We start from the raw sequence: 15093 nt of genomic DNA, 5'->3' as shown, positions 1-15093 counted from the left end.
TTCTGACATGCTCAGATGATGGATAGTCAAAAGGAAATGAGAGTCAGATAAATCTTTTCTATCCCAATTTGCTTTGGTAATGGTGTTTCATACTAGCACGAGTAACCTTAACTAGAACAGATCTGTTGGTGAGTTTGCTAATCTGTGTGAAAATCGTCTGTAGAGTAAGATCTACTGATGCCATCAAGATGAGAGTTGAGATGCAGCAACCAGGCTTGGACCTCAAATCATTCTCTCAAGTTTCAAACCTCACTCTGGCTCTCCTAGAGGCAGTTTCTAGCAGACAGCAAGCCAGGATGAAATGTGATTTGGAGGTTTCCTTTCTCCATGTGATGCAGCAGAATGGAAAGGGAAAGGTACTTGGAGCGGAAACAGGTGCAAAGAAACACATGCAGAAGACCATGGGTTGGACCTATGCCAATTGCTGACATACAGCAATTCAATTGAAAATAAGGCAACAATTTGATTATAATAAAAAACTGTGAGTGTAGTAGGACATCCTTTTATTTGGTGGTGAATGGTTTTGATATTCAAAGAAGGAGGACTCCAGAATTTCTGGTCTGGGAATTTTTTACACACAGAGAGACATTTCTGTGTTCTGAAGTCTATACACTAATACATGATGAATTTTCTAAAGAGTAAACATTTATTTTTTCTTTTGTTTTTTGATTTTGCTGCCCCCATGTCCATGTTTAGATCCAGGTCGATCTTTAGGCTCAGGTTTAGGTTTAGATTCAGGTCCAGGTCTAGGTTCAGGTTCAGGTCCAGGTCCAGGTCCTGGTGTTTCTTCTACTTCGAGTTTGTGGTGTGATTTTACTTTTGTAATTAGGAAAATCAAGGAAAATAACAAAGCCAAAAAAAGAATTAAAAAAGCTAGTATGAACATACCACCTAAGGGCTTCCGAGGATATATCCTTGGAGGTGGTCCACTGTCTATACTACCTCCAAAGCCAGTTAGATTACAGTCTGGTGGCTCCCATTTGGCATCACAATGGCAGTGATGTTTATTGTTACAGACTCCATTCATATTGCAAAAGTATACTGTACAATTACTAATCAAAGTAGAATGAGGGACACACTTCCTCTTAATGCATATTTTACCTTGACCACAAGGTGTTCCATCTCTCACTGCTCCACTGTCCTCTATTGTCATTCCAAAATGAAAGTCTATACTCCAGCAGGTGTCATGCTTGAAGTGAGTCCAAAGCACTGTCTCATGGCTGCTCCTATTTGGAATCTGTTGTACATTGTCACACTGAATTCGTCCACAGAGTACATCAGCATCAGCACATCTTCTGTAGTTGAAGCTGTCATTACCACAGTTACCAAAACGGTCACCCCGTTTGTTCATTTCCTTGTAGCAAATCTCCTTTGCACTCTTGGATGTATTGCCGAAAAGCCTCCAGCAGTGTTCTTCAAGTTTATGACATGCCATATTATAGCAATAACCATCACCTCTACATTGGCTTCCATCTGCCACATACATATCTTCTGGACACTCAGGTGACGTTCCATTGCACCACTCTGGAAGGTCACAGTCATTTTTCTTTTCTCTACACACTGTGCCTGTTGGTATGAACTTGCAATCTTTGCAACAAAACCCAGAAGCACATTCAGCACCAGTTTTGAACACACAGTCTTCCGTACAGCATGGGTTATTTACACATAATTGAGGGGACCCACAGTCACACTGCTCTCCATCTTCAACTATATTATTTCCACACAGGGCTGGACCTGGCAGGGTTGCATTCATTCTGACTACTGTGTCTGGATAATTGTGTAAACAAGGTTTTATGGTAACCTTTCCAAACAGATAACCATAACTGCAGTTACTGAATTTAGGGGAATTAGATTTGTGTGCGGCCATTATGCAGCTATCTCTCCCACAAGTACAGTATTTTTCATCATGAGACATACCCAAATTATGACCCATCTCATGTGCTACAATGAATGCTATCTCTGATATTGAATTTGTCATGTAACTGTTCACTGCACAGCCATACTTTTCACAAATTGTACCTACATAAGCTAGCCCCAACGTGTAACCATATCCTTGCCTGGCATAAAGATGTGCAAGATCATTTCTAACGCGTCTGTCAATGTTTCTTGACTTCCAATGGCAGAAATTAGGTAGGACTGAATATATACTTTCTGTTACATTGACATGGTTTGTTTGAGTCCAAACTTCCAGTGTAGTTAAAATCACCTCAACATCTATCTGACGATAATAACCATTGATTCCATTGACTATTTGCAACATTTCCTGCATACAAACTGTGACATTACTTGCTCTATAAACATATCGTTGGTTATCAATCACCACATAATATTCAAGATATTTGTGATGGGTCCACCAGTTCTCATATTGGCTTTGCATAAGTATGGGGTCTTTGCTTTCTTGAATCTTAATTTGTCGAGCTATTTCCGCTTCTGTTAACCCACATCTTATAGAAAATGATTCTGAGTCCTCACTGTCCATTTTGTAAGCAAGGTGTTCAAATGTGGAAGTTGACTTCTTGGGCATGATTTCATAAGCTGTGCCATTTATCTCTAACATGCCTTGCAAACTCCCCAAACAGGTATTAATAATCACCATGGAATCTGGGTCTCCATCTACATTGCCATGGTAGTAGCAGTCAGTCTGCACAAAAGGCTCTTCTGCAAGGAGATCACCTTGTTCAGTGTAGGTTAACAGTAGGAAGTTTCTGGATATGAAGTATTTTGTGGGTTTCATGGTAATAATGTGTCTCTCTCCTCCAATATGCAGGCTATAGGACAGCATGTCTGGGGAAGTATCATGCCTACTAATGCCATTGATCCTCAAGGGTATCACTACTTCAGGAGGGCTACTGTACACAGCATGTCCAGTTGGGTACCATGTGGAGAGGAGGAGCACCATCCACAGGTAGAGATGAAAGTCCATGATACTCTCATGGACCGGGGCCTCTCATACAGGCACCAGAAGTCTTACTTTTTCTGGTTTCATTCAGCACTTGTCTTCAATGGTGTGTCTTCTGGCAGAGTTGGTCAGTCAGAACATCAGGACTAAAGGACAGCATTAAACAAAGGGCATGCATAAGTAACTCATGATGATATCAGGTTATAAAATAGAATAACAAAAATTTGGCTCAAATCAATTATTTATCCAAGATGTGTCAACAGTGTTCATGGATTTTCGGTTTAATTTTGGTAAAGTATACTTGTTCTTGTGCAAATGTATTTCTAATGCACTCTGGGATTTTAAAAATTTGCCCCCTTTCTCCACATTATTTATGAATGTTTTAATCTTCAGCTTTTCCTCAATAGCAATGAAAGAGGCCATAGCTGAAATTTAACATCATCTTTGCTTTCATATTCCAATGTTGTTAATTTAAATTATAAAATCCTAACTGCTTTCCTGCTTATTGAGTAATCCTATGTTCCTTTCCATCATTGCCTTGGCATGACCATGGGTATAAGAAGCTTCTCTCACACTGAGCAGTTTTCTCAAGTGTATTTTTTATTTTCTTTGTTACTATTAGTGCATGTGAGTAGGTACACTAGTGTGAATATGAAGTCTGTGTTCCTGTTAATATCTGTATGGAGGGCATAATTCATTCTAAAGTGGGTCCTCAGAAACCATATACCTTGCTTGTACAATTATTTTTTACATTTTAATATTTTATCTAGTTATTATATATCTGTATTGATATGAGTGTGTGTGTGTGTGTGTGTGTGTGTGTGTGTGTGTGTGTGGGTGGGTGGGTGTGGGTGGGTGTGGGTTTGTGGGTGGGTTATATAGAGGCCAAGAATTATCCTTGGTTATCTTTCCTATGTCACTATCTACCTTGGTTTTTGACACAACGTTGGTTTCTAACACAGCACTTACTAAAGTGGGGAGGTTGTCTATTCAGCAAGCCTTAGTAACCTGCATGTTTCTCCTCCATTGCTGGCATTGCAAGTGCAGACTACCAAACCAGGCTTTTTATATTGTTAACAAGGGTCATTCTCATGTTCCTTTGCTTGTGGAATATTCATTTTACCAACACACCAATCTACCCTGTCCTGTATCCTCATCTTCGTGTATAGTTATTTGAAAACAAAAAGTAATCAAGTAAGGAATGAACTGTGGTACCAAATACAGTGCCAAGAGCCTACAAAAGAAAAACAATAAAAGGATATTTAAGGACAATATAATGGAATTATGATTAAAATCCTGACATGATAATTCATTATCCATGAGTGTTTTAATTTAGATTTAATAATTCTTATACCACATAGTTTGGTGATATACAGAAAGGAATTATTTATTACTAATACCGTAATATTGAGATTGCACCAACCAATGTATATCAGAATTAGTTACTAAAACTACAGTAATGAACAGAAGGTTAAGAAAAACACTTTAAGGAATAATTGAGCAAGCATAGTCTTACATTAATTTAATTACTTTGAAATAATTCTAGAATATAGAACTATGGAGAAAAGATAACATTGTCATTCGAAATATGGTACATCTCTAACAACAGAGATTTAAAGTTGATTCTCAGATGTCATATTTTACCTTACCTCTTTTTCTCCTGTTAACTTCTTCAATTTCACCAATAGCTAGCCATTTACCTTATAAGCTCTCCATAATTTAGGATATATTTATCATATTAAAAACTCTATAGTAAACATGATAAAATTGAAGAGATTGGAAATAATGAAAGGAAATGCCATCCCTGGATCTGAACAAAGAATTATGGGACACATGTGTCCACCTCATAATTTTCTTGTGCTTCTATCTTTTATAATCAATCTCCTGAAATACTTGCCCTTCCCACTAGGCTCCCCAGACTCAAACCCAATCTCCACTCTGATCCCCAGGGAGGGTGAGGCCTTCCATAGTGGATCTCCAGAATCTGTTATTTCACCCAGGTCAAGGCCTAGGCCCTCCAACAGAGTCCAGGCTGAGACAGCATCCCTCATTGTGGGATGGGTACTCAAAGTCTATTTGTACACCAGGGAGAAATACTATGCAAGGCCCATAGATTATCTAGGCCTCCTCACTGACAACCACATTCAGGGGGGCCTGGGTCCGTCCATGCTTTCCACACAGCCATCAATCTGGGGTCCAAGAGCTCCCCCTTGTTCAGCTCAACTGTTTCTGTGGGCTAAACCAACCCAGTCTTAACTCTTTTGCTCATCAGTTCTCCCTTTCTGTGACTGGATTCAAGGAGTTCAGTTCACTGTTTAGCTGTGGGTGTCTGCCTCTACTTCCATCAGTCACTGAATGAATGTTCTGTTTCGCAGACTCGCTGGCAGTGGGATTTTATGCTGGCACTCCCCTGATTCATGTCTAAAATCCATATATCAGTGAGTACATACCATGTTTCTCTTTTTTGTGACAGGGTTACCTCACTCAGGATGGTTTCTTCTGAAATTTTCCTGCAAATTTCAAGATTCCATTGCTTTTCCCGCTAAATAGTACTCCATTGTGTAAATGTATCACATTTTCTCTATCCACTCTTCAGTTGAGTGGCTTCTAGGTTGCTTCCAGGTTATGGCTATTACAAATAATGCTGCTATGCACATAGTGGAACAGATGTCCTATTTGTATGAATGTGCTATTTTTGAGTATATACTTAACAGTGGAGTTGCTGGGTCTTGTGGTAGACTGATTCCCATTTTCCTGAGGAATCTCCATACTTATTTCCAAAGTGGGTGTATGAGTTTACATTCCCAACAACAGTGGAAGAGTGTTCCCCTCTCTCCATATCCTCTCCAGCATAGACTATCATTGGAGTTTTTTATTTTATCTATTCTAACAGGAGTGAGATATCTCAGAGTTGTTTTGATTTGCATTTCCCTGATGGCTGGGATGTTGAGCACTTTCTTAAGTGTCTCTCAGCCATTTTAGAATCCTCTACTGAGAATTCTGTATTTAATACTGTACCCCACTTTTTGACTGGGTCCTTTGGTGTTTTGGAGACTTATTTCTTGAGTTGTTTGTAAATTTTGGAGATCAGTCATCTGTCAGATGTGGCGTTAGTGAATATCTTTTCTCAATATGAGGTTTGCCTTTTTGCCTTGCTGACTGTGTCCTTTGCCTTACAGAAGCTTCTCAGTTTCAGGAGGTCCCATTTATTAATTGTTGTTCTTAGTGTTTATGCTACAGGAGTCATGTTCAGGAAGCCGTCTCCTGTACCAATTTCTTCGAACTTTCTCTTCTAACAGGTTTATTGTGGCTGGATTTATGTTTAGGTCTTTGATCCATTTGGACTTCAGTTTTGTACATGGCAATAGACATGGATCTATCTGCAGTCTTCTACATGTCAGCATCCAGTAATGTCAACACCATTTGTTGAAGATGCTTTATTTTTTTCCATTGTTTAATTTCAGCTTCTTTGTCAAAGATCAGGTTTTCATACATGTATGGGTTAGTGTCAGGGTGTTCAATTCGATTCCATTGTTCTGTCTATATTTTTGTGCCAATATCAAGCTGCTTGCAGGACTATAGCTCTGTAATAGAACTTGAAGTCATGGTTGGTGAGGCCTCCGGATGCTGCCTTGTTGGACAGGGTTGTTTTGGGTATCCTGGGTCTTTTGTTTTTCCATATAATGATGAGAAATTTCCTTTCAAGGTCAGTGAAAAATTGTTCTGGTATTTTAATAGGGATTACATTGAATGTGTAGATTGCTTTTGGCAGGATTGCCATTTTTGCTATGTTGATCCTACCTACCCAAAAGTATGGGAGCTCTTTCCATTTTCTGGTATCTTCTTTAATTTCTTTCTTTAAAGTCTTAAAGTTCTTGCGATACAGGTCTTTCACTTGTTTGGTTAGTGTTACCCCAAGGTATTACATGTTGTTTGTGGCTATTGTAAAGGACGATGTTTCTTTGATTTCTTTCTCAGCCCTTTTATCATCTGTGTATAGTAGGGCTACTGATTTTCTTGAGTTGATCTTGTATCCTGTCACTTTGTTGAAGGTATTCCTTGGTAGAACTGTAGTAGTTTATCAGTAGAGTTTTTTGGGTCACTTATGAAATCTCTCATAGTCTCTGTAAATAGTGAAAGTTTGACGTCTTCCTTTCCAATTTGTATCTCCTTGATCTCCTTTTGTTGTGGTATGGCTCTAGCTCAAACTTCAAGGACAATATTGAAAAGTTATGGAGAGAGTGGAGAGCCTTGTCTCGTTCCTGATTTTAGAGGAGTCGTGTTGAATTTCTCTCCATTTAGTTTGATGTTGGCTGTTGGTTTGCTGTATATAGTTTTTATTATGTTACGTTCCTGTTATCCTATATCTTTCCAAGACCTTTATCATGAAGCGGTGTTGAATTTTGTCAAAGGCTTTTTTAGCATATAGTGTGATGATCATGTGATTTTTGTTTTTCAGCTTGTTTATACGGTGGATTGCATTGATGGATTTTTGTATGCTGAACCATCCTTGGAATGAAGCCTACTTGATCATGGTAGATGAGTTTTCTGATGTGTTCTTGGATCTGATTTGCCAGTATCTTTTTTTTTTTACTTTTTAAAAATTTTTTTATGAGACAGGGTTTCTCTGTATTGTTTTGTAGGCTATCTGTCCAGCCCAGCCTCGAACTCACAGAGATCCGCCTGCCTCTGCCTCCTGAGTGCTGGGATTAAAGGCGTGCACCACCACCGCCCGGCCTGATTTGCCAGTATTTTATGGAGTATTTTTGCATCAATGTTCATGAGGGAAGTTGGTCTGAAGTTCTCTTTCTTAGTTGTGTCTTTGTGTGACTTAGTATCAAGGTTATTGAAGCCTCGTAGAAAGAGTTTGGCAAAGACCTTTCTGCTTCTATTGAATGGAATACGTTGAGAATTTGTATAAGCTATTCTTTGAATTTCTGATAGAATTCTGCTCTGAGGCCATCTGGCCCTGAGATTTTTTGGTTGGGAGACTTTTGATGACTGCTTCTATTTCCTTAGGAGTTATAGGTCTATTTAAATTGCTTATCTGTTCTTGATTTAATTTTTGCAGGTGATAGCTATCCAGGAAGTCGTCCATTTCCTTTAGACTTTCAAATATTGTGGAGTATAGGCTTTTAAAGTATGACTTGATGATTCTCTGAATTTCCTCAGTGTCTGCTGTTATGTCCTTTTCATTTCTGATTTTGTTAATTTGAATGTTCACACTCTGTCGTTTAGTAAGTTTGAATAAAGTTTTGACTTTTTTTTGACTTTCTCAAAAACCAACTCTTTGTTACACTGATTCTTTGAATTTTTTTCCTAGTTTCTACTTACTGATTTCAGTCCTCAATGTGATTATTTCCTGGCATCTACTCCTCCTGGGTGAGTTTGCTTCTTTGTGTTCTAGAGCTTTCAGCTGTGCTGTTAATTCTCTAGTATAACTATTCTCCAGTTTCTTCATGTGAGCACTTAATGCTATGAACTTCCCTCATAGCACTGCTTTCAGAGTGTCCCATAAGTTTGGGTATGTTGTGTCTTCATTCTCATTGAATTCTAGGAAGTCTTTAATTTCTTTTTTATTTATTCTTTGACCCAGGAATGGTGCAATTGTATAGTATTCAATTTCCATGAGTTTGTAGGTTTTCTGCAATTTTTGTTGTTGCTAAATTCTAATTTCAATGCATGGTGGTCTGATACTTGCATGAAGTTATTACAATTTTTTGTTAGTGAAAAGATATTCACTAACCCTACATCTGACAGAGGGCTAATCTCCAAAATTTACAAAGAACTCAAGAAACAAGTCTCCAAAACACCAAAGGATCCACTTGAAAGGTGGGGTACAGAGCTAAATAGAGAATTCTCAGTAGAGGAGGCTAAAATGGCCAAGAGACACTTAAGAAAGTGCTCAACATCCTTAGCCATCAGGGAAATGCAAATCAAAACAACTCTGAGATACCATCTTACTCCTGTCAGAATGGCTAGAATCAAAAACACCGAAGACAATTTATGCTGGAGGGGATGTGGAGAGAGAGGAACACTCCTCCACTGCTGGTGGGAATGCCAACTCATACAGCCTCTTTGGAAATCAGTATGGAGATTCCTCAGGAAAATGGGAATTAATCTACCACTAGACCCAGCAATTCCACTTTTAGGCATTTATCCAAATGAGGCAGGTTCATACAACAAGGGCATCTGCTCCACTATGTTCATAGCAGCATTGTTTGTAATAGCCAGAACCTGGAAGCAACCTAGATGCCCCTCAACTGAAGAGTGGATAGAGAAAATGTGGTACATTTACACAATGGAGTATTACTCAGCAGAAAAAAACAATGGAATCTTGAAATTCGCAGGGAAATGGATAGCACTGGAAGAAACCATCCTGAGTGAGGTAACCCAGTCGCAAAAAGACAAACATGGTATGTACTCACTCATATATGGATTTTAGATATGGATCAGGATAGTGCCAGTCTGCACTTCCACAGATAGAGAGTCTGGGAAACAGGAAAGAACCTAAAAGATATGCATATATGCATAGTACCCAAGAGAAGAGGATGGAGACAAGATCCCCTGAATGGATGGGGAACAGGGCGAGGGGGGGGGTAGTGGGACCTGGGAAGAATAGAGGGGGTAAAGAGGAAGGGAGTTGGTCATGGGGGAACAGGAAGTTGAGGGGGTGGGGGTAGAATAGGGGGAAGAGGGAATCATAGGATCGAAGACAGATCAGGCACCAGAGTGACCTCGAGTGATCTAAAGGTATAACATCAATTGGCAAGCTAAGCAATAGTGGAAGGACCACCTCGAATGCCCATTCCTGATAATGAACTTGATGTCTATAACTATCTGGGAGCCTTCATCCTGGGACTGATGGAAGCAGAGGCAAACACACAACTAAGCACTGAACTGAACCCAAGGAACCCAGTGACAGAGAGAGAGGAATGATGAGCAAATTGGCAAAGAATGGGCTGGCAAAACCAGCAGAGACAGCTCATCTGAACAGGGGAGTGCTCTTGGACCCCGGACCGACAGTGGGGAGGCCAGAGTGGGACTGGTCTGGACCCCCCAAATGTGAGTGTCGGTGAGAGGGCCTGGACAACCTATGGGGCTCTGGGCTGTGGATCGGTGTCTATCCCTGGTGTACAATCTGTCTTCGTGTGCCTATGGCACGGAGAGAGATGCTCTCTCAGCCTGGACTCTTGGGGGAGTGCCTTGACCCTACCAAGAGTGAAGTGATAGACTCTGGAGGTCCCCTGTGTGGAGGGATTTGGCAATGGGGTGGGAGGGAGGGTGGAAGGGGAGTGCGGGAGGAGGGGAGGGGGGGGAGCTGGGATTGACATGTGGAGCAAGCTATTTGAAATTAAAATAAAAAAAAAAGAATGCAAAGTGCATTCAACTCAAAAAAAAAAGAAAAAAAAGAAAAAAAAAGAATAAGTATCACAGAAAGAACTGAGAATGTGTTTTATGCAAGAACTGTCACACAAAGAGCAGACGTTATGCTTAAAATTGCAGTGCTCAAACTGGGGAGCTGAACAATAGCCAAAGATGGAGAAATCTTAACACCTGGCAGGTCAGGGAAACGAAGATGGGAAGATAAATCTTGCTGTTTGGTTAACATTCAAAGACAACAACACAAAGAGCATACAACCTAGTTACAGCTCCATTGTCAATTCAGAAATGTCTTTTTCCCACTCCAATCTACTCACCTGGAGTTTCTTCTTCCCTATGAATCTTCCTCATCTCTTATGATATAGTTCAAACCCTACCTATTTTGTGCAGTGCACTCCAGGTACTCCAGTTAACACTGGAAATTTACCTTTGTTGCTTACAAAGAGCTATATTTATATCTCAATTTAGCATATTTTTAAGCTAGAATAAGAGCCAGGTGTGAGATGCTTTAGGACTGAGTTTATATTACACTTCCATTGAAAGCTTTCTGAATGGAAATAAATCTGTAGATGTTAAGGAATGACTCAATTATAAATATTTTTCTTAAAAAAAAACAATTTTTTGTTCCTCAGTATTATTACAATTTTTTGTACCTGTTGAGGTTTGATATGTTGCCAAGCATGTTGTCGATTTTTGAGAAGGTTCCATGTGCCACTGAGAAGCAGGTATATTCTTTTTTATTTGTATAGAATGTTTTATAGATGTCAGTTAATCCCAATTGGGTCATAACTTCTATTTGTTCCTTTGCTTTTTTGTTAAGTTTCTGTCTAGTAGACCTGCCCAGTGATGAGAGTGTGGTGTTGAAGTCTCCCACTATAAGTTTGTGGGGCTTCTATGTGATTTTTGTTTTAGTAATGTTTCTTTTATGTATGTGGATGCCTTTGTATTTTGGGCTTATATGTTCAGAATTGAAACTTCATCTTTGTGGATTTCTCCTGTGATGAGTATGAAATCACCTCCTTCATCTCTTTTGAATTTATTTATTTATTTATTTATTTTTTCTTGGAACTAGTTTTTTTGCGGTCTCCTCACCCAGAACCTGAATTTCATTTAAATCTAGAGTGACTGGTAACAGGATCCACAGTTCTTACTGGACCCGCTATTTTTTTTGAAGTTTTTTTTTTAGATCCTGAATTTCTTCCAAGAGTAGATAGAGTTGGTTGACCACAGCAATATGAACATTGCTTCTGAGGTCCATTCCCTAGTAAGGAATTTCAATGAAAACTAGGAAAATTTACCTGAGTCCCAGAATTTCAGCCTTACGTTACATTACCACTTAGAAAATTAAATGTCCAAGTACCTATCTTGGGATGAAGGAAGTTATTTATGCTTTTATAAAAAATGCAAGAAGGTAATGTAAAAATGCTGAAAAGTCAGATGATGCCACATAGGACATCACTGCTTCTTTTTCTTAGAAGAAAGGATTTATATGCCAAGTTTTTTTTTTCCTTTTCAGCTGTTTTTGAAATAGTTTTACCATGTGGCTCAAGCTAGACATGAACTTATCTTCCTGCCTCAGTCTCCCAAGTACTGGCAGTTCGAGGCAAGCATCACCCCAGCCTGGTCTCCTCCCACTCTGAACTAGCTGTAGGCCAGCTGGTCCTCTCTGAGGAGGATGGAAAAGCAAAGCAAATGAGACAAAACTCAAACACTGAAGACCATCAAACTCTTCAAAGTCTTCTCATGAAACCATAGCTTTCTTCTCCAAGAGAAAAATCATATTAAAAAAGTGGAATTATACATATAAATATGTGACTCTGCACACAAACTGCAATGGTTTCACTTCCATGTGAAATCAACCCTGATATCTTTCTTGCCTTTTGCTGTAATCATACCAGAGATTTGTTTTTGCCCAAGAAATCTGTCAAAGGTTGAGCCAGGGTTTAGATAATGTTTCTTTCACCTCAAGTTATAATGAATCTTTGGAATTTACCACTGCAGTCTCACTGTGCTAATAATAGTGTTAAAACTGGCAGACTTAAAAAACAAAATGAAACCTGAAGTCATCCACACATGGTATTTGTATAGTTTGCTGTTTTGAGCTTTTAAAAGGAAGAATTCATGATGCATAATCTAAGTGCCTGTTTCAAATTAAACATCTCCCTTCCACTTGCAACCTGCATCTTCCTAGTGAAGCAGACTGTAGCAGAAGACTCTTGCCTGCTGGCTTTTTCTTCTGCATGCTCCAGTGTGTCTGTGCTGCGTCTGAGGTGGAATAAAGAGGAATCTCTCCACTCCAAACCTTGGAGGCACCCGTAGAAAGCCATCTGCATTTCACCCAGAAAAGCGGATGCATCAAAGAACCAGTGTGTCCCACTGAGAAGACAACATAGAAATTCCTGCCAAGTCCTGAGTTCTGAATTCTGAGCTCAATATAAACGCACCTAAGGTCATGAAAATATTCATCTGGTGTGCTAAGGTTCCTCGCACTACTACTACTTCACCTCCAGTGGGAGGCCAGCTGCCCAGGGTCATGCCTCACTCCACTATCTGATTTCACTTTAAAATCTAATTTGTTAGATATTAAGATTGCTACCCCTGCTTGTTTCTTGGGGCCATTTGATTGGAAAATCTTTTCCCAATTCTAACTCTGAGGTAATGTCTGTCTTTGAGGCTGAGGTGTGTTTCTTGTATGCAGCGGAAGGATGGATTCTGTCTTCGAATCCATTCTGTTAGCCTGTGGCTTTTTATGGGTGAGTTAAGACCATTAATATTGATGGATATTAATGACCATTGATTGCTCATTCTTGTTTGTTTTTGGAATGGTTGATGGTGGTGGAATTATATGTGGATTTCCACCTCTTTTTTTCTTTTGGCTGTTGGTATGGTGGGATTATCTATTGTCTATGTTTTTCTGGTTGTTGTTAACTTCCTTGGATTGGAGTTTTCCTTCCATAACTTTCTGTAGGGCTGGGTTAGTGGATATGTATTGATTAAATCTGGTTTTATCATGGAATATCTTGTTTTCTTCATCTATAGTGATTGAAAGTTGTGCTGAGTATAGCAGTCTGGGCTGGGATCCATGGTCTCTTAGATTTGGTAGAATATTAAGGTCTTTCTGGCTTTCAGAGTTTCCATGGAGAAGTCAGGTGTGATTCTGATAGATTTGCCTATGTGTGTCACTTGACCTTTTTCATTTGCTACTCTTAATATTCTTTCTTTATTTTGTGTGTTCGGAGTTTTTACTATTATGTGGCAAGTGGACTTCCTTTTTGGTCCACTCTATGTGGTGTTCTGTAGGCTTCTTGTACTTTCATTGGCATGCTTTTCTTTAGGTTGGAAAAAGTTTTTTTCTATGATTTGTTGAATATGTTTTCTGCCTCTTCGAGATGGTTTTCTTAAACTTCTTCTAACCTATTATTCTTAGGTTTGGTCTTTTCACAGTGTCCCATAATTTCCTTGATATTTTGTGTTAGGTATTTGTTGGATTTAAGATTTTCTTTGGCCAGTTAATCTATTTCCCCTAGTGCATCTTCAACATCTGAGATTCTCTCTTCCATTTCTTATATTCTGTTGGTTATGCTTGCCTCTGTAGTACCTGACCGTTTTCCCAGTTTTTCTATTTCCAGCATTCCTTCAGACTGTGCTTTTTTTATTGTCTCCATTTCAGCTTTCAACCCTTGCACTGTTTGAATTGTTTCTTGCAATTTTTGCTTTGTCTTTTCCTCTCTTTCTTTCGTTTGTTGAATTTTTTGGTTTGTTTTTTCTTTTATTTCTTACAATATTTGCATTTTTTTGGTTTGTTTTTTCTTCCATTTCTTTAAGGGATTTTCTCATATCCTCTTTGAGGGCCACTATCATTTTCATGAAGTTGTTCTTAAGGTCTTTCTTATCTGTTTCAGGTCATTGGGGAAGACAGTTCTACACATAGAAAAACCTGCAATTTATATTTTTGAAGATTAAAGAGCATTTAAAAATGTTTCTGCATTATATATGATGTTTGATGCTGAATAATCATAACAAGGAAACTGCTAGGTTATCTGAGTTTCTCTAAACTGCTTTGAATTTTCATGAAAGTGCTGAACTTCATGAGAGTATGACAGCTGGCATGACAAACTACAGAATGACAAAAACTCTAGTGAGTCACCGATGAAAGAGAGAAAAGCAGAAAATATTTTAGGAAATGTCATCCCCCCTAATTTTAAACATTGGGAAGAGATTATGGGTTGTATATTTAGTCACCTGGTAATCATCTGTCGTTGTCTTCTGTGGAATGACACTGCTGAATGACCTGCTACGACACAGTGATGTTCATATCTCTAGTTCTGGCTCTGCTGTAGCATTATCTTCTGAGACCACACAGGATAAAGGGAACTCAAGGGTTCTCTTTTGTCTCCAGTGGACAAAGTTCTAGAACCCTGTGCCTTGCAACAGAAGCCTCTCAGACCCAGTACCTGGCAATTTATGAGGCTCTACCCAACTGTTCTTCAGCCATTTCAACCAAGCTTGTTAGGACTTCTTCCATGTGAGTAAATCTGAGTTTCTCATCTTCATTTGATGTGCTCCAGTACCTCTAATATGTACAACCCCATTTCATTACATGTATTTTATTTTACTATATTTGAATAGTAAAGTCAGAAGAACTCTGTACTTTTGTTCATGTTGCAACCTTTTTCCCAGTTCATTTTCTCAGTAGTGAACAACACTATGGAAGACCCTTAAATCACTCAAATATGCAGGAATTTTTCTACCTCTTTCATAACATAGCCTAAAGAATAAAGTGTCTGTCACTTCGTGCCTTTCAGTGGTCA

General features: G+C 39.0%; 1 protein-coding gene across 1 annotated transcript; it reads right to left on the bottom strand.

Moving 5' to 3' along the window:
- Positions 1-623: 623 nt before the first annotated feature.
- LOC121134144 (disintegrin and metalloproteinase domain-containing protein 26A-like) lies at positions 624-14655 on the bottom strand. Its single transcript, XM_040731872.1, has 2 exons — positions 14525-14655; positions 624-3045 (listed from the first exon to the last, which is right to left on the bottom strand). Exon 2 carries the CDS (start codon positions 2921-2923, stop codon positions 647-649), a length of 2277 nt encoding a protein of 758 aa, XP_040587806.1. The 5' UTR covers positions 2924-3045; positions 14525-14655; the 3' UTR covers positions 624-646.
- Positions 14656-15093: the final 438 nt, after the last annotated feature.

The sequence above is a fragment of the Mesocricetus auratus genome, unplaced genomic scaffold, assembly GCF_017639785.1.
Source record: "Mesocricetus auratus isolate SY011 unplaced genomic scaffold, BCM_Maur_2.0 Super-Scaffold_100026, whole genome shotgun sequence".
Lineage (NCBI taxonomy): Eukaryota > Metazoa > Chordata > Mammalia > Rodentia > Cricetidae > Mesocricetus > Mesocricetus auratus.
This window is presented reverse-complemented; position numbering and strand designations above follow the sequence as displayed.